Consider the following 20,149-nt stretch of genomic DNA (forward strand, 5'->3'; position numbering starts at 1 on the left):
TTAACACTTAATATATTTTCTTTATTTAAAACCTTTTCACAGATTCATTTAAATCCTGACACTAAATACAGGTTAAAGTAAAAATCACTGATGTAAATGTCATTTAAGGAAATTTCTTAAACGAAATCTCAGGAAAAGCACGTTGAGGAAGACAATCCGTAACCCAGAAGGAGGAGGTAAAAGTAGCGTCGTCTTTCATCCTTTCCTCTTCCTTCTGTTAAATGAAATTCTTCGGTCAATAACTCCTTTCTGTCGGTGTTGAGAAAGGCTTGGGCGGGAAGAAGACTCCTGACCGGGAAGGCAGGAAAGGAGCCTTACAAAATGCCAGGCCTTCAGAGGAGAACCCGCCCGCGCCCGCCCTTGAGGCCAGTGATTTGGGTGCTGCCTACCACTCCCGACTCTTCATCAGCCCAGCTGAACCCCTCCTGACACCCTGATACCCTGATAACGCATCTGCCCCTGGGCTCTGCATTCTCGCACCCTGCCGGCCTTCACTGTATGATAAACGGGAACCACTCGCCAGATTGTCAGGTCCTCAGCCCTCGGGGAGATGCCAGGACAGGCAAGGGACGCTGAAAAAGCACCGGGAGCTCCCCACACCTTTCTTTTCGTGAACCACGTGCTGAGCTCATGAATTCGGGGTGATGGGTGACCCGGCTCCCAGGGAGGCGCTGAGCTCCCCAGCACAGCCCTGGGCCCCCCAGCACATCCCCTAGGCCCCCCTCTCGCCTCTGCCACTGTCCACACCTCAATCCCCCGGGTCTGCCTGGGGCGATTCGGTGCGAACCTAATCAGGTGCCTGGAATTCCACGCTCGCAGGCCCCGCCCACAGGCCCCATCAGCCAATGGAGGCGCCGGCAGGCCACGTGGGGGCGGGCAGCTCGGGCCGAATTCCCGAGGCTTTAAATCCGCTGCCGCGGAGCAGCCGTCGGAGCTCCTGGACGCGCACGTGCTGACTGCGCCTGCTCCGCTGCGCCCCGAAGGTGAGCGTCGCGGGCCGGGCCGACGCGGCTGGGCCACCCCGGGAACCAGCCTTGCGGTGGAGGGTTCGGGAGTTCCAGGAGGCACCGTCCCGGGTCCTGGCGTGGCCACGGGCAAGGCAGCCTGACCTCCGTCTGCTGGGCTCCCTGCGCTCGTGGCAGCGGTGGGTGGGCTTGTGTGGAGCGGGGAGCGGGCCGCACCCCCCCCCCCCCCCCAGCGGTGCTCTGAGCGTCGGGAGAGTGTCCCCGTCCCGGTGTGGGAGTGGGGTCTCTGGGCTGTTTTTCTCCACCCACCTGCTTAGCCTCCCTCCACCGCCCTTGGGAGGGATAAATTCATACTTGGGAGGATAAATTCATTTTTTACACCCGGTGGCTGCAACGTCTCAAGAAGGTAGGGTGGCTTTCTAGGAGGATTGGTGTAATCAGATACTACTTTCTTTTCCCTCCCTAGGTTTTGAAATATGAATCCAGGAGGAGCTTCATCTGCTCCAAAATTTGATGCAAGTTTAGATGCAGAATGGCAACAGTGGAAGGCAACGCATGGGAAAGTATATGGCCCGGTGGGTTACATCTGAAATTACCCAGAGGGACCCCTTAGAGAATGGTCCAGACTTTTTGGAGTTTATAGCAGAAAGTAGCTTAAAAAAAAAATTTTTTTTTATTGCCCTGACTGGTTTGGCTCACTGGATAGAGCTCAGGCTGTGGATGGAAGGTCCTGGGTTCTATTCTGGTCGAGGGCATGTACCTTGGTTGCAGGCTCGATCCCCAGTAGGGGGCGTGCAGGAGGCAGCAGATCGATTTTCTCTAATCAATGTTTGTAACTCTATCCCTTTCCCTTCCTCTCTGTAAAGAAATCAATAAAAATATATTTAGGAAAATATTTTTTATTAATTTCAGAGAGGAAGGGAGAGAGAGAAATATCAATGATGAGAGAGAATCATTGATTGGCTGCCTCCTGCACGCCCCCTATGGGGGATGGAGCCTGCAAGCTGGGAATATGAACCCCTTGACTGGAATTGAACCTGGGACCCTTCAGTCCCCAGGTCTATGCTCTATCCACTGAGCAAAACCAGCTAGGGCAGACAGTAGCCTCTTGAGCAGTGGTTCTCAACTTGTGGGCCTCGACCCCTATGGCGGTTGAACGACCCTTTCACTGAGGTCGCCCAAGACCATCCTGCATATCAGATATTTACATTACGATTCATAACAGTAGCAACATTACAGTTATGAAGTAGCAACGAAAGTAATTTTATGGTTGGGTCACAACATGAGGAACTGTATTTAAAGGGCCAGAAGGTTGAGAACCACTGCTCTTGAGGCTGGCTCTTCCCAAGGCAATGACTGCATGACACCCGTTACTGAGCACAATATGGGCAAACCTCCCTGGTGTGTGTGCTGGAGAACAAGTAGAAACCTCTCCTGGCCATGGTTTCTCTTCTGCAAACCCACTTGGTGAAGGTGACTTGGTTTTCAATAGAAATCAAAAGGATAGGTTGGTTATATGTTTGCCTCTAGAATGAAGAAGGATGGAGGAGGACAGTGTGGGAGAAGAATATGAAAATGATTGACCTGCACAACCAGGAATACAACCTAGGGAGACAGAACTTCACCTTGGCAATGAACGCTTTTGGTGACATGGTGAGTGTGGCTTGGGAGGCTTACCTTGCGCTTCCTCTCACTCAGTACTATACTGAAATAATCCCATGCTTGACAACATTCTACTTCTTTTTCTTTGAAGACCAAGGAAGAATTCACGCAGGTGATGAATGGCTATCAAAACCAGAAGTGCAAGAAAAGGAGAGTGTTCCGGGAACCTTACATTGCTGAAATCCCCACAACGGTGGATTGGCGAAAAGAAGGCTATGTAACTCCCGTGAAGAACCAGGTATGACAGAACTCAGCAGGTCTCTCTCCAAGAGGTAAAGCCACAAAGGAGTTGGCGTCATGGCTGTGGTAGACTGTGGGACAATGTGTGTTTCACTAATTTTTAAGAGTTTACACATAGTTGGCAAAGTTGTCAAAATCTTGCTATTTGTTCTGTAGACTGAGAGCTTCTATATTGTTTTCAGGGTCACTGTGGTTCTTGTTGGGCATTTAGTGCAACTGGTGCCCTTGAGGGACAGATGTTCCGGAAAACTGGCAAACTTATCTCCCTGAGTGAGCAGAACCTTGTGGACTGCTCTCAGGCTCAAGGCAATGAGGGCTGCAATGGTGGCCTAATGGATAATGCTTTCCAGTATGTGAAGTCCAACGGCGGCCTGGACTCAGAGGACTCCTATCCATATCAAGCAACGGTAAGCAAAGCTCTTACCTTTATGTCATTCCTTTTGAAAGTTGAACACCTTATAGAAAACAGATGCCATATTTAGAATTCATATTTAAAAAAATTTTTTTTAGAATTCATATTTTAGATTACAGAGTATATATATGTAAACCATCAGAACTTCCATCAAAATATATCAGCCTTGAACAGTTCTGTTTGGGATGTTCACAGTTCTTATTTCTGTGTTACATGGAGACATACATACCATTCTAAATACAGCAATTTTTTCTTTATAGTGAAACACTTCTTATGGAGAGATAGACCCACAGCGTCTCAATGAATAGACACCAGCTAGTTTTTCATTTTCAAAACAGCCAATAGCATTTCACAGACGTAACCTGGAAATCATGAAGCTGCCTCCTGCCTGAAACTCATGCTTCCCGGGAGGTGGGTTAGTAATGAGATCTCTTCCCCTTTACCTTTAAAGGTTGGACCCTGCAGATACAGGCCCGAGGACTCTGTTGCCAATGTCACTGGCTTCGTGGACGTTCCTGGGCAGGAGAGTGCCCTCATGAGGGCAGTGGCAACCGTGGGGCCCATCTCGGTGGCTATAGATGCAAGCCATTTTAGCTTCCAGTTCTATGAAGATGGTAAGCATTGTCTATGTAGAAATTTAGGCAGAAGAACTGGAAAACCACCATGACCTAAAGCAAGATTCACTCTTTGGCTTGCATACTTTCTGGGTGTGTGGATTTATCATTGTTCATTGTGCACACACAATATCTTTCCCAGGTGCTTCCATTTGACATTACTTGAGCTATATCCTCATGTTTTTAAGCACTTTGTAAATATATTTAAGTGGCTACATAATTTGATTGGTATAGCTTAATATACTTCACCTTTTTCCAATTGTTAAGCTTTTAAAATTTTCCGAAGAATTTTACTATTGTAATGAAAACTATAGAAGTCCTTTGACTCAAGTAATTTTGTGTTCTGTGCTATTTCCTAAGACTGACATCCTAAAAATAGAATGACAAGGCTTCCAGAAGTGTCTTTATGCCTCCTGACTGACCCATTGTTTACAAAAGACATTGTGCCAATTCAGATTTCTGCTAGTATTAGATGAGGGCCTGAGTCCCTAGCCTAGATTTAAAAAAAAAAGATCTTGTTTTTAAATCGTACTTGGTTTTGTCACTTAGCTGAATTTTGAGGTGCCTTCCGTACTGTAGTTGATCTGCGGGGTTACTGTCACCTGCACTTGGAGGTCCTCATCCCAATATCGAGTGTTACTTTCCCAGGCATTTATTATGAGCGGCGCTGCAGCAGCGTGGATCTAGATCATGGCGTTCTGGTGGTTGGCTATGGCTTTGAAGGAGAAGACTCAAGTAACAATAAATATTGGATTGTCAAGAACAGGTATAAACTGCTAAAGATACTTACATTTGAAAAGGGAGACATTTTTAGAATCAGTATTTGGATACAGGTCTTCAAACTCTTCAGCATACTTCTGAAATTCCAGAAGTCTTTTTTTTTTCTTTCTATAGCCCTGTTTATTTTATTTTTTTGTTAATCCTCACTGGAGGAATTTTTTTTCTTGAATTGATTTTTAAATTTTATTTATTTTTAAAATATATTTTTATTGATTTCAGAGAGGAAGGGAGAGGGAGAGAGAGAGATGAAAGAGAAACGTTGATTGGCTGCCTCCTGCACGCCCCCTACTGGGGTGAGCCTGCAACCCAGGCATGTGCCCTTGACTGGAATCAAACCCGGAACCCTTCAGTCTGCAGGCCGATGCTCTATCCATTGAGCCAAACCAGACAAGGCTGCATTGATTTTTCTGGAGAGAGTGGAAGGGAGGGGGAGAGACAAAGAAATATTGATATGTGAGAGACACATTGATTGGTTGCCTCCCACACCTGCCTGCAACCGAGGTATGTGCCCTTGACCAGAATGGAACTCGTGGGCTGATGCTCTTAACCACTGAGCAAAATCGGCTAGGGCCGTAATTTAATGTTATGATCACACATTCGCATGCCTGTGTGTTCCTTAAGTGGGATGAAGACTTCTGCTGAAATTCCGGAAATCTTTATCCCACTTAAGGAACACAGCATATGAATGTGTGATTATAATGTGAAGATTCTCCCTCAGCTCAGAGAATCGATATAGTTTTTGTGCCATTACATTTCTAAATTTGAAAATTTTCTTAATTCTGAAACACATCTGGCCCCAAGAGTTCCTTTTTTTCTCTAATTTTGCAGTTCTGTGAAAGGTTTGGGGAGAGAAGTTCTGTGCAGGCTTAGAACTCAGCCAAGAACTAGAACCGCCTCCTGATTCCTCCTGAATCTGTTTGGGCCTCTCTGGTGCACTGTTTAAGTATCAGGTGTAGTTGTTAATAAAAGTAAATGTGTTGATTATTTGTGTCAAATGGAAAATCCTCTCTTCTTTCAGCTGGGGTGGAACTTGGGGCAAGAATGGCTACATAAAGATGGCCAAAGACCGGAACAACCACTGTGGAATCGCCACCGCGGCCAGCTATCCTACTGTGTGAGATGATGGTGATAAGGAAAGACTTGATGGAGAACAGGATATCCAGAGGAGGAATTCTTATCTTAAAACTGACCACATTTCACTTAATGGGATACAACACTTGAATCTTGAAGCTCCAAACTGTGATTTGCATTCTGTGATGTTTTATGTTGGTTAAAATGTTACCACTTCCTTTATAAGGATATATAAATTTTTACTTTTTAAAATAAAACTTAATTTTTATTATTTTTAGTCCTTGCCCAAGGATATATTTATTGATTTTAGAGAGAGAGGAAGGGGTAGAGAGAGAAAGAAACATCAATGTGGGAGAGAAACATGGGTCAGTTACCTCTGGTACGTGCTGCGTCTGGGGATTGAACCTGAAACCTTTTGGTGTACGGGACAATGCTCCACCAGTTGAGCCGCTAAAACTTAATTTTGTATGTAGAGATGGGGTTCTTTCTGTTCTTAATACATTTACTTGCAAAAGACAAAAATGTAATTGGGCCCTAAAGACAACTGAAGGTGCCAGTGGTCCATTAGGACAATGGCTGGGTGGCCTGCTGGGTCCTCTAGTTATCAATACTAAATATGCAGATCTTATGTCAGTTGTCTATTGGCTGTGTCTGACCCAACCCTTGAATGGAGCAAAATTTGACAAACTATATGTAAGGACAAAGGTCAATTTTGTGTTTTTTGTTAATCCATCTGAGGATATTTTTCTGCTTGATTTTTAGAGAGTGGAGGGGTGGGAGGAGGGGAGAGAGAAAAACATCAATGTGAGAGAAACATGGATTGGTTGCCTCCCGTGCATGCCCGTTGGGGGCCAAGATCAACCTGCAACCCAAGTATGTGCACCTGACTGGGAATTGAACCCATGACCCTCCATTCCTCGGGGAGATGCTCTAACCACCTAGACATAACAGCCAGGGCAAGGGCAATTATTTTAATAAGGAAAAAATTCACATTTTAGAAAAGTTGAGCACACACATGTAGGATTGCTAGATTAAAAAGGGGCCTTAGAAATCATTATTTGACCCAAGATAATAGAGTTAAGCACACGCAACCATAAAACCACAAATTGCAATAAAAATAGAGTAATGCCTGCTAGTGAAGACCACCTGGCTACTTGCAGTCAAAGGAGGACTGGACCTGGTGGATTGCCAAGAGTGCTTGTCGGCTGGCAGTTCATGAAGTGTCTGGCTTGTGAGTCATGCATAGTGCTTATTTATTTATTGTTTTGGCAGTATTGCAGACGTCCCCCATTTTACCCCCCTTTGCCCACCACTACCCAGCCCCTGCCTCCCCTCCCCTGGCCTTCACCATTCTGTTGTCTGCGTCCATTGGCCAGTTCCCTACTCCCACCCCTTCCCTCCGGTTCTGTTTTGTGTCCATTTAATCTGTCCCTTGGATGCCACATAAGAGTGAGATAATATGGTATTTATCTTTTAATGATACTTAACTCTGTTGGAGTAAGAACATTTTCATGCACAATGTTTTCCATCTTCCACTGTCGTTTTGGCTCAGTTTGAGGATATGTATATGTATATAAGAAGGGTTGTACTAGCCGAAACCAGTTTGGCTCAGTGGATAGAGCGTCGGCCTGCGGACTGAAAGGTCCTAGGTTCGATTCCGGTCAAGGGCATGTACCTTGGTTGCGGGCACATCCCCAGTAGGAGATGTGCAGGAGGCAGCTGATCGATGTTTCTCTCTCATCGATGTTTCTAACTCTCTATCTCTCTCTCCCTTCCTCTCTGTAAAAAATCAATAAAATATATTAAAAAAAAAAAAGAAGGGTTGTACTTTCTCTAAAGCCATTAGTTTTCCAGATTTAATGATGTTCAGCCCCTGTGTATGAGCCTGGCCAGTGTTTCTAGCTCAAGGTCAGCTTCTCTGACAGCTCACGATGTCATTCTTGGAGCCAGGTCTCTCCTGCTGTGGTTAAGGTCACTGAACCATTGTTGCTGGGGTGGGGAGGGAAGGACACTGCATGCATGCTTGCGTGTATGAGAGAGGGAGAGAGAACACAAAGAGATCTCTTTGGATCTATGATCTGGAATTTTTGTAAATCTCACTGGGTGTGAGGATTATGCCGAGGAGTCCGTGAGCTAAACTGAACCAGCCACACATCAAGTGGCCTATGGCGTCCCTCGAAGTGATTTTATCGCTGCTCAACCCTCGCTCTCAGAAGGAACAGCTCCATTCATCTTCCTTGGTGTCAATTTTCCACACCTGGGAGAATCTGAAAGTAGAATCTTGATAAAATTAAACTGAGGGTGACCAGATTACTAGTAAGTCTCCCGGGTGCAACCGCGCCCTTCAGCCGGTGCTTAGACTTGGGGCTCGGGGCAGGTCCTATAGGAGGCCGAGAGCTACTGGAGAGGGCAGGGAACAGTTTGTTATGGGGTGGGGCCACAACATTAGTAACAAAGAAACAGAATTTCCGGAGGATGAGGCCCAGAAATCAGGATTTTAAAAAGATTCCCAGGTGATTCTAATGTGCAGCCAAGGTTGAGAACCACTGCCCTAAGCTCCCTCAGCTCCCTGAGGACCCGAGATGCACACAGGCCAGCAATCCAAGTCATTTGCATAGGAAAAGAGGCTCTGACTCCAACAAGGACAGGAAGAGATTACTAGCCAAGGAGCAGGGCGGGGTCTATGGATGGGAAGTTGCTGAGGAAACATCAGAACGAGGGGCTCTTGCTTTGGGTTCTTCTATGAGACAGTCAGCCAGGTGCGGCCCCTAAAGGAGGCAGAGGGGAGGCTCAGGAGAAAACAAAGTTTCTTCTACTCACTAGTCCCAGAGAGACAGGGGCCAAGAGGAGGTCACAGGGCAGAGAAGACCCGGGGCGAGGGCCTTTATTGGGGGTCAGGGCAGGTACACAAAACAGGCATCAGGGATGTCACTGTTAGGGGGACAGGAAGAGGAACTTGAGGCGGTAAACACCATATCACACTGGCCGTCCTGGGCAGCTGGCCCGTGCGGATGTTGAAGAAGCAGGGGAATAGGACGTTTTAAAGGTCACAGTGCACAGACTGAGCAGGATTCCCACTGAGGGCAGGCCAGGTGATCAGATATCACGGATGGGAGTGAGCAATTTCATCAGATACCAACTCAGGAGAAGGGATTGTCACTAAACCAATCCAACAGGATTCTTGCTAAAACCAGGGGCCAAGGACACAGCCCAAGGTCGAGACCTTGAGGGCTCTGAGGTCCGTACTGGAGGTAGGACAGATAGTCTTCCCACCAGCTGCCTCTTCCCTCTCGGCTCCGTGTCTGTGGCTGGTCCAGAAAACAGGCAGGCAGATCGCCAGCTGCCTCCGGCCACCAACTCCCTGCGTGGAATTCGAAGGAGAGCAAAGCCTTGGTTCAGGGAAGCTTCTGGAAGCCCACCAGGGCCGCACTATGGGGGGGGGGGGGGGCGCGAAGGGGACTACGGTTCAAGTGAAAGGGCCTGTAAAACTCATGCAGGCGAGAAGAACAGGCCCCCATTCCTTCCCACAGGACAGACGTGCTGGCCAAAGTGTCAAGGGCAACAGGGCAGGAAACAGACAGAAAAGAGCCATGAGCTCACTGGTTGCACGGTGCACCCAGGTCCAGTGATTGGATGAGAGCCGGAGCAGGTTTGCTGCCTTCCCTGTCTCAGCAGGAGCAGACGCTGGCTCCACACAGAGAACCTGTGTGTTAGGAGGCTGTGTGTCACGAAATAGGCAGAGACCCTTCTAGTCTAACTCCCTGAGATGCTCAGAATGGGAGGTGATGCCCACGGACACCGACTGCAACTCAGATGCTCGCCACACAGGGCAGGGCGGGCTGATTTAAAGGGAAGATGGAAGGGCTGGTTTTGAAGCTTAAATTAAAACGAGGGAAGGTAACTTTGCTTCGGGGCGTCATGGGCTTATCTGCAAGAGCAGGCGGCACCGAGGAGATCTCCACACCCCGCTCCTCCCAGCCTGGTCAGCACCACCCCGATAAGTTACTGTCTCAGGATAGAACCTTCTCAGCTTTCGTGCCGACTTGGATAATAATTCAAGGAAATTGCTGGCAAATCCCAGCCTTTTTATCCTCCGCCGCACTCTGAGGCTAGAGGAAGAAATCGGTGTAAGAACAACCTCATGCTCTACACATCGCCGTCCAAGCCGTGGTTTGCAGCCCTAGCCAGTCCAGCATTGTGCAGCCACATTTAGTGATGCCTTCTTCACCCTCCTGAAATGACAGTCACAGATAACAACGTACCTACTCAGGGAATTTTAAAAGATGAATAGAGCCCTGGCCAGTGTAGCTCAGTTGGTTGAGCGTTGTCCCATGCACCAAGAGGATGCTGGTTGGATTCCAGGTCAGGGACACAGGGCGTGAGGGGATGTATTGAAATCGGCAGATACTCTGACCCACCCACGGAATCACCCTGCAGACGCCCGAGGGTATCAGTGGGCTGGGATGGCAACTCAAACACTGCAGCGACTGCGGGCATGCTTATCAGAAATGCAAGGACAGAGCTCATGAAAGATCAAAATTATATATATATACATATTTCCACCAATTTATAAAGTAGTTACATTCTTGGAAAACTCGGTATGTATTAAACCATGCCCCCTCTCCAGCCTCCCCTAAAACCCCTCTGGGTCATATGTAAAGTGATGCAGGTAAGTCCTAAGTTCAGATCTTATAAACAGGTTTATTTCCTATATAAATGCCCAGCAGACACTCAGAAATCAGCCCAGGGGAATTCTTACTGCTCAGGACCATGTTCATACACATCTGGGCACCTGGGGCCCACTGCCAGAAGCGCCCCCCAACGTAAGAGCTAAAAATGTCTCTGTAGGTGGCTTACCTGCCCGCCAGGGGGCAGTGTGGCCCTGTGGAGAAAGAAGGGTCACACTTCAATAGAAAACAGGTGGGAACTTCGCAGCCTAAAGGAGAGTCCTGAGTCTGTTAGATGAGCTTGCTTGGCTGTTAGCGGGGAAAGTTAACTGGCCGGGTAGTCAGTCAGCGCCTCCCAGGATTTAGAACTGGAAGCAGTGGTCTGGCCAGGTCTGCGATCACACTGACACCGAAAAAGGAGGCGCTTGCCTCGGGCACGCTCTTACGGGGTGCACCTGAGGTGAATCATTTACACCACCCTCTTCATGGAACATCCCACCTGAGCCAGGTGCTCTGAGGGTCTTGGCTCCGCCCTTCCGGTCCGGGCTCAGCTCTACCGGGCTACGGGCTACGTTGGGCTCCGGGTGTAGGCGCACCATTTCGGGACCAGCTCTACCTCTTCAGGCCTCAACTCCACTCCTTGGGGCTACGCCAGGCTCCAACCTCCTGGACGAGGCTGGGCACTCTGGGACTAGGCTCGGCTCTTAGGCAAATTGAGAGAAGGAGAGAAGCGAGAGATCCGAGGGAACTGAGAGAACGAGGATTGATTAGATCAGCTGGTTGTACGACATGGTGAATGTCCTAAAGCCTCTGAATGGTACTCTTCGAAATGGTTAAGGTGGTGAATTGTATGTTACGTGCACTTTACGTGAATTTTGCAAACATGTATTGAGGACAGGACAAAATGGGTGAGAATGTCCGGCCAGGAGGACCCGGCCAGGGGTGCGGAGCCCTGGGAACCAGCACCGCCGCCTGCTCGGGCCGTCCCTTTGGTGGTGACTAACAGGCCCTCTGTCATCTGCTCAGGACACGCACCGAAGCCTCTTCATCCAGCAGCTGCGGCCCACACAGAACCTGCAGCCCAGAATCAAACTGAAGCTGTTCGGCCACTCGGGCTCGGGGAAAACCACGCTGGTGGAGTCGCTCAAGTGCGGGCTGCTCAGGAGCTTCTTCCGACGGCGCCGGCCCCGGCTCTCCTCCACCAACTCCACCAGGTTCCCGCCCTCGCCCCTGGCTTCCAAGCCGGCAGGTAGGCACCCCCACCCAGGCCCGAGGCTCTGCAGTAGGTGCTGGGGGTTGCCCTCTCTGGGTCAGGGTCCAGGGTGAGCGGTGGCTTAGTTATGGGCCCTGGGTCCCGGGCCGACTGGATTCCAGCGCCTTGGTGGCTGTGAGGTGTGGGCCAGCCCGGCCCTGGGCCTGGTATCTGCCCTGCTATTGCCCAGCAGTTGCAAGCTGCCCCCAGAACAGCAAGGAAAGGGCCTCGCTGAAGTTGGGGGCACAGACCGAATGTTGGCCCCAGGATGGCTCCTCCCCCATGCTTTCTTCTTGGAAGTCAGAGCAACAAAATTGGGTTCACGTGGGATCAACGTCCCACACACTCCGAGTTGCTCAGTGGTTTTGAAAGGCTCGGTTTTCTCATTTGTCCCTCTGCTCACAAAGACAGGGCAGCAGGCTTTGCTGCCTTCCCCTGCCTCCCTCAGACACAGTGAGCAGTGACTCACACCCAGAACTTCGGGGCTACCTGTCCTTCCCCAGGGAGAAACACCGCCATGAGCAAGAGGAAGGTGTGCAAGTTGGGTGTTCTTTCTCCAGAACCCCACCTTAGAGCAGGGGGCTTACGTTTTGCTAAGATGAGAATAGAGACCTTCCAAGAGTTTCCTAAGCAACATCAATTTTGAAGCCTTGTGCCTGGGGTTCATTTCCTGTGCATCATATCGCAAAGCTGTCGTATGGGTGCCCGAGGTTGAAAACAAATGTTTTATAGTTTGGGTTTCTATGTAATTCTTCTCTCCAGGAGGAGGGCGGTCTGGGGGGCATTCTTGTGAGGGACAGGTGGCTGAGATTTATATGCTCTTTCAACTTGTTGTCTCTGAACACAGCAGAAACTTGGGGAAAAAATAACCCAAAATGGATTTTTAATTAGAATGATTATGAAGTTGCTAACTGGTTTTGCTAATACTTACCGAGCACAAACTGTGTGTCAGGAGCTGGGCAAAATGTGGCCGTGTGAAACCTCATTTCATCCATGAGTCAGGGTTATGGGGTATTTTTACCGCTGTTTTACAGAAGCCGTGAGGGGTGAAGTAGGCTGTCCGAGTCACACAGCAGGCAGCTCACAAAGTGTCTGGCTCCTGAGCCACGGCTTAGTAACGACACCACTTCTGAGTAAGGGCTTTGTGTGCACACACTTTCCACTTGCCACTGTAATTTCGCCAGTGTTCCTAGTTCAAGTTCAGCTCTCTGGTGTCACCCAGAGGGAGGCAGGCCAGCTCTCTCCTGCTGTGGGCCAAGGTCAGTCTGAACCACTGTTAGGGAGCAGGGAGGGCGGAGACTGTGTGTGTGTAGGACAGAGAGACCAAAAACAGAGATCTATTTGGATCTATGATCTGGAATTTTTAGAAGTCCTCACTGGGTGTGAGGATTATGGCCCAGGTCCCCTGAGCTAAACTGAACCAGCCACACATCAAGTGGCCGCTGGCTTCCCCTTGAGGGACAGATTTTAACTGCTGCTCAACCCTAGCTCTCAGAAGTAACAGCTCCATTCATCTTCCTCAGGGTCAATTTTCCACACCTGGGAGAATCTGGAAGTAGATTCTTGATAAAATTAAACTCAGTAAGTCTCCCGGGTGTAACCGCGCCCTTCAGCCGGTGCTTGGACTTGGGGCGCGGGGCTCAGTGACAGAAGGTTCTCTGGAGCAAACGAGCCACCCCAGCGGCACTCCGCACAGAGACGCTGTGGGTCTCACAGGCCGGCTCCTTCTCGTTCTCTAGGCTTCCTTGGTTCAGAGCAGCCTTCTTGAGCCTGATGCTCAAATTTCTGTGTCAGGGTAACCCCTTAGGGAGGACCAGGCTTCTCCCAAAGGACTGTTAGGAGGTGAACACTGCCCTTTCTTATAGCCCACGGGTCCTTGTTCTTTTTTCTTTTTTAAAAATCTATTTTATTGATTTTTTACAAAGAGGTAGAGGGATAAGGAGTTAGAAACATCAATGAGAGAGACACATTGATCAGCTGCTTCCTGCACACCTCCCAATGGGGATGTGCCCGCAACCGAGGTACATGCCCTTGACCAGAATCGAACCTGGGACCCTTCAGTCTCCAGGCCGATGCTTTATCCACTGAGCCAAACCGGTTAGGGCAGGGTCCTTATTCTTGCTGCATGGCATACGTTGTCAGTTTGGTTCAAATAAACTCATGAAAGTTCTCTACAGTTTTGGACGTTCCTTTTGTCAATAATAGAGTACAGTAGTCATATTTATAGAGACAGGAAGTAGAATGTTGGTTGCCAGGGGCTGGGGGAGGGAGGAATGCAGAGTTATTATTGTTCAATGAGTATAGAGTTTCAGTTTGGGAAGATGAAAAGTTCTGAACATGGACAATGGTGATGGCTGGACAACAATATGAATGAACTTAATGCCACTAAAATCTACACTTAAAAACAGTTAAAATAGATATTTTGTTACATACATATCATCACAGTAAAAAAACATTATGCATCTGATTGTGCTTTTAGGTTTACCAATTTAATGCTAAATCAAAATTAGTTTATAAATTCACATGGACCTTGACTCCATTTTTATCAAAAGAATTTAAAACATGCATAGAAAAAGGTGATGTGGAAAGGAACATGAAGTAATGATATACATATGATAAATATGTTGTTAATCCTCTCCTGAGAATATTTTTCCATTGGTTTTTAGAGAGAGTGGGAGGGAGGGGGAGAGACAGAGAGAAACATTGATGTGAGAGAGACACATCAATTGGTTGCCCCCCATATGTGCCCTGGGCAAGGACTGGGGATCAAGCCTGCAACTGAGGTACATGCTCTTGACTGGAATCTAACCTGAGACCCTTCAGTCTGAGGGCAAACCAGTAAGGGCAAGGATGTATATTTTTTAAGAGGTATTTTCAGCAATGAGTTTGTTTATGTAATAAAAAAGGAAAGCGTACAGTGTTTCTAGGGACTTCTTAATTAAGTACATTAACACTTAATACATTTTCTTTATTTAACACGTTTTCACAGATTCATTTAAATCCTGACACTAAATACAGGTTAAAGTAAAAATCACTGAAGTAAATGTCATTAAAGGAAATTTCTTAAACGAAATCTCAGGAAAAGCACGTTGAGGAAGATAATCGTAACCCAGAAGGAGGAGGTAAAAGTAGCGTCATCTTTCAGCCTTTCCTCTTCCTTCTGTTAAATCAAACTCTTCGGTCAATAACTCCTTTCTGTCGGTTTTGAGAAAGGCTTGGGCGGGAAGAAGACTCCTGACCGGGAAGGCAGGAAAGGAGCCTTACAAAATGCCAGGCCTTCACAGGAGAACCCGCCCGCGCCCGCCCTTGAGGCCAGTGATTTGGGTGTTGCCTACCCAAATTCCAGATTCTCCCACAGCCCAGCTGCACCCTCCTGACACCCTGATAACGCATCTGCCCGTGGGCTCTGCATTCTGGCACCCTGCCAGCCTTCACTGTATGATAAGCGGGAATCACTCGCCAGATTGTCAGGTCCTCAGCCCTCGGGGAGATGTCTGGACAGGCAAGGGACGCTGAAAAAGCACCTGCAGCTCCCCACACGTTTCTTTCGTGAACGTGCTGAGCTCATGAATTTGGGGTGATGGGTGACCCGACTCCCAGGGAGGCGCTGAGTGTTATGCCCAGATTTCAGGATCCCCAAAAGACCACAGGGAGCCAGCCGAGTCCGATGCAAAAGCAAAGAGTCTTTATTCGAGCTAGCTCGAGCTCCCCGTCCACCACACTCACCGACGCAGCGGCAGGAGGCAGAGAGAGAGTGAGCTCTGTGGGGAGAGGGGCTTTATAGGGGGGTTGGAGTAAGGGGAGGAGAGGACTGTGGGCCCTGCCGATTGGCCGGGCGCAAGTCGGTGTCTTGTTACACAGGTTGTGGTAGTATCTATGGCGCGCACTTCCCTTGATTGTCATTGGTTAGTTTAAAGAAATCCTAGGTGTGGCTAGCAGAGGCTTGGGCTTCCGGGAAGAAGCTCCTTGCTGAGCACATGGCTAAGGCTGCTGCCCAAAAATGGAGGATCCGGGGTAAGATGGAGGGCGTAGCCCTTGCCCTCTCATTCCCCCCTTGTCTTGAGACTTACAGGCCCAATCATGGGTCAGTTTGCATTTCTCTGCTAGAGGCCTGTACTAGGTGTGTAGAACCATCATCTGCACAATCCCTACCCGCTCCTTGACAAACTGAACTAGCCTGCTGATGATGCAGGAGCCGAAAGTCAACAGCCGGTGGAAGGGAAAGAAACCATTTTAGTTTTAACAACCTCTATTGAAATAGGGTTTTTCTTCTTAAAATTCCTTTATGGCTATCAAAAAGCCAAATCAAGACTAATCCATCTTCTGATGTTTGCATAAACACAACAAGAATGGTAACTGACTACCTTTGTTGGAATTTCATGATTGAATCTTAATGTGCCCTGCAAGGCCAGGAAGCCAAGCCATCCAGCAGCTATCAGGCCTGCCTGCAGTATCTGCTGAGTTAGGTGAATCCCTCACCTGTAGCAACTCCACCTGAGCCCACGCTCTAGGCTTTAAGGCCTATCTCAGTAGCCCTCCTATTCGTTGCGGCCCAGAGTGAGTGGGGGTTTCACAGGGATGCAGAGGCATCCTTATTGCTCCTCTTCTACTCTGACCAACCGCCAGTGATGGTAGGGCATGGGCCTGACGCTCCAGTGCCAGCCATCTTCAGGGCTTCCAAGTAGGATACCAGGCTTTCTTCATGGCATTCTTACTGGCTTTAAGTCTTTAGAGCTCAGACAGGGCTCTTTAAAACATGATACTCCAGTCAAAGTTTTCCGTTAATAAAACCACTATTAGGAACCAGTCTTATTGAATCTATGCAAAGAAATGTATTGCCATGACTTATTTAGCATTGCCAATATTTCAGAGGAATTATATAAGGAGAAAAACATACTGATCTGCTCTAAGATTTTCTGATTTTCCTTGCCAATTTCTTTTCATGGATTTTTCAGAGTTATAACAAAACAGTAACTGTTGGATTTCTTTTATCAGTCCCCCCTAAGTACTTTGGCATAACTATTTACCCTCTGTTTAGGGAGGCAGAATGTATTTTCTCTGGCTTACTGGACTGTACTTTTAAATTAGCCTTTAAACCTTCTTGCCATAGCTAGAAAGTGGCTCAGTGGATAGAGCGTCGGCCTGCGGACTGAAGGGTCCCAGGTTCGATTCCGGTCAAGGGCATGTACCTTGGTTGCGGGCATATCCCCAGTGGGAGATGTGCAGGAGGCAGCTGATCGATGTTTCTCTCTCATTGATGTTTCTAACTCTCTATCTCTCTCCCTTCCTCTCTGTAAAAAATCAATAAAATATATATTAAAAAAAAATAAAAAAAAAAACCTTCTTTCTATGCATAACCATGCCTCAGACCTTCTATTCCAAACAGGCCTTTCCCAGTTTAATACAGTTGAGGTTTGTACTACCCCTGACATGGGCATGGTCACGCAGGCCTGCAAGACAGTATACAGGCTGCCAATTGTCAACTGTCTCTCAATAGAGACCAAAACCTGATTATTCTTTGCCTAGTTGGGCACCTGCCCCCTTGGCAGCTAGACACCCTTTACTTTTGGGGTTCATCCCATATAGTCCCCTTCCAGGACAGCTAACACATAGCTATAACAATGTCCCTCAGTGTGGGAGACTGGACATTTGCCAGTTATTCCCAAAGACTACCAAGGACTGTAGACCATCACCGGTCCACAGCTACAGCTACATTTAAACCTGTAAGAGAATTGAAGGTTAATACAACATATTAATACAATGAAACATAATATTGGCACCATGGCCACTTCAGGCAGCTAAATCTTCTGCTACTAAACATGAGATACTAAAGTCTACTCTTGACCTTTCTATAAATTGTCCTTGTCTCTTTGGAGCCATGTCCATGAAGATGCAGGCATCATCTGAGTCTTTTATACAGTTTTCTGCAGGTTACTGTCAGGGCTGTGCACTGCGGCCAGTTCTTCTTTCTAGCAATAAACACAGTCTGTCCAATTTCCTTAAAATGTATTCTGGCACAGGAGAAAGTTGTTTTGCTGTACACAGGTAGCTTAACCCCTATACCACTGGGCCTGGGCCTCTGCCCAGCAAATTGCAGTCTATAAGTTCAATGCGCAGCCTCCGGTTCTCCCAACCCAATGATGCCTCGGCCAGTCTCCAAGCCAGACTCCCCCTCCCTTGGAGAATCCCAAAGTTCCGATGGCTCCCAGGTCTTTGGAGAGTGCCCTTTTGTGAACCCTGTTTTTAGTTACAGGGCCCAAAAAAAGTACAGCCTTCCAACTCCATGGAAGCAAACTCGAAAGCTAGACAATGGCCTTATGCCAACCGGCGGGAGCGACCTGCCTCGTCTCAGATCCTCGAGGGGAACCACATCCCTCGTGAGGGGAATACGCATCCCTCCTGAAGAGCAGAACGTCTTCCGACTCTCCCTGCCTGTGGTCCTTCAGCAATGCGTCCACCTAGACCACTTTGGGCACTACAGAATTTCAGAAGTGAGCTCACACAGGACAGAACATATAACACACAGAACAGAATACACAACACACAGACACCTACCGCGGCCAGTCAGACTCTCCGGATCGGGGGTCCCTCGAGGGTCTTGGGGATCCCGGACGAGCCCCCAAATGTTATGCCCAGATTTCAGGATCCCCAAAAGACCACCAGGGAGCCAGCCGAGTCCGATGCAAAAGCAAAAAGAGTCTTTATTTGAACTAGCTCGAGCTCCCCCCGCCCCCACACTTGCCGACACAGCAGCAGGAGGCAGAGAGAGAGAGCTCTGTGGGGAGAGGGGTTTTATAGGGGGGTTGGAGTAAGGGAAGGAGAGAGGACTGTGGGCCCTGCTGATTGGCCAGGCGCAAGTCGGGGTCTTGTTACACAGGATGTGGTTGTGTCTATGGCGTGCACTTCCCTTGATTGTCATTGGTTAGTTTAAAGAAATCCTAGGTGTGGCTAGCAGAGGCTTGGGCTTCTGGGAAGAAGCTCCTTGCTGAGCACATGGCTAATGGCTGCTGCCCAAAAATGGAGGATCCGGGGTAAGATGGAGGGCGTAGCCCTCGCCCTTTCAACTTTTTTCATAGAATCACCGAAGTCCTGGCCAGAGGAGATTTTCTCCTCCAGACCCTTCATATTACTCCTGAGGGAGCTGGCTCAGAGGGAGAAAGTGATTGGCGTGGGGGGAGGTGGGATGGTCCAGGGTCCTTGCAGATATAATTAGTTTAGATGATGTCATGGTGAAGGGCAGGTGGGCCTCGAACCCAACATGACTGTGTCCTTATACAAAGAGGGAATGTGGGCAGCCAGGCATGCAGGGAGACACCATGTGAAGATGATGAAGGCAGAGATCGGGGTGATGCTCCCACAAGCCAAGGACACCAAAGACTGCCAGCAAACCACCAGAAGCTGGGGCGAGGCTGGGACAGATCCTCACAGCCCTTGGAAGGAACCAACCTTGCCCATACCTTGATCTTGAACTTCTAGCCTCTAGAACTTTGAAACAATAAATTTCTGTTGTTTAAGCCACTCTGTGTGTGGTGCTTTGTTATGGCAGCCCTAGCAAACGTATACAGTCAGTATCACCTTCTTCACAGCAGTTTGTGTTTTTAGATGCCCCCCACCCCATGCAAACAAACAAAACCCACGGCTCATCTGTGAAATGACTGATGGAATTCTCCAGAGTAGAGAGAAACAAAACTAGGGAGAGACAACCAACTAATCAATCAAAAAAGTGGTATTAACTGTTAATTAATTGAAAACAATGAAAGTAGTTAAAATAAACTGAAACTGAAGTCCACTAAGCTAACAGAAATGTCTCCATTTCAGAAGGCAGAGATACGTGTTATTAATGTGGGCTTGTGCATGTGTGGGCATATTTGTAGAAGAAATCCCAGTGTGTGACAGCTGGCTTGATAAGAAATACAGAAAACCCCAGGGCATCCTTTTCTCTAAGAATGACTCGCTTGGCCTGTTGTCTTCCTCTGACCAGACCCCAAGAATGCAATGTTCAGGCCATAAGTACCCCCCTCCCTCATTCATTTCTATTTACTTCCAAAGAAAGCAGAAGCAGCTGACAATGTTCTGGTATAGATGAAAAAATCCTTCCTGAAGGCTCTCAGAGAATAATCTAATTTGGCTTTTCCTAAGTGGAGGCAGGAGAGGTCTCCATCCCGGGGCCAAGAAGAACCCTAGTCAAGGGCTTAGAATCTTCCAGAACCAACTCATAGAGCTACCTCTGAACGAGTGTCTCTTAAGTGGGTTGCAAAACACGTTTTTGGTGCACAAACAGGTTTGGGTTAATGAAGTTCCACAGGACTCTGGGCTGCAGGACTTCTAAAAAATTCTGGTATGTTCCACACACTGAATGTCTCCAAGAGGGCCGGGTTACAAGCAGAACTTCCCGTCATTTTGACCATGAAAACATGTCTCTGGAAAACGGCTCCTGGAGTTGGACTCTCATGAAACGAAGTTGGGAAAGCAGCCTTAGACTCACC

The 20,149-nt window shown here is 48.2% G+C and overlaps 1 protein-coding gene across 2 annotated transcripts in view; it reads left to right on the top strand.

The window, feature by feature from the left end:
- Positions 1–989: 989 nt before the first annotated feature.
- Positions 990–20,149, top strand: part of LOC102440001 (cathepsin L1-like) — a 46,782-nt gene continuing 27,622 nt past the window's right edge. Inside the window, exons 1-8 of one of the 2 annotated variants that reach the window (XM_023762451.1) lie at positions 990–1,144; positions 1,432–1,540; positions 2,496–2,618; positions 2,719–2,865; positions 3,050–3,274; positions 3,731–3,893; positions 4,542–4,659; positions 5,692–6,787. In XM_023762451.1, the coding sequence (XP_023618219.1) occupies positions 1,442–1,540; positions 2,496–2,618; positions 2,719–2,865; positions 3,050–3,274; positions 3,731–3,893; positions 4,542–4,659; positions 5,692–5,791 (975 nt within the window). In that variant the 5' untranslated portion in view covers positions 990–1,144; positions 1,432–1,441 and the 3' untranslated portion in view covers positions 5,792–6,787. Of the gene's footprint in view, positions 1,145–1,431; positions 1,541–2,495; positions 2,619–2,718; positions 2,866–3,049; positions 3,275–3,730; positions 3,894–4,541; positions 4,660–5,691; positions 6,788–20,149 lie in introns of those variants that run through there. The other variant, XM_023762452.1, reaches the window with a different exon arrangement.

The sequence above is a fragment of the Myotis lucifugus genome, unplaced genomic scaffold, assembly GCF_000147115.1.
Source record: "Myotis lucifugus unplaced genomic scaffold, Myoluc2.0 scaffold_246, whole genome shotgun sequence".
Classification (NCBI taxonomy): domain Eukaryota; kingdom Metazoa; phylum Chordata; class Mammalia; order Chiroptera; family Vespertilionidae; genus Myotis; species Myotis lucifugus.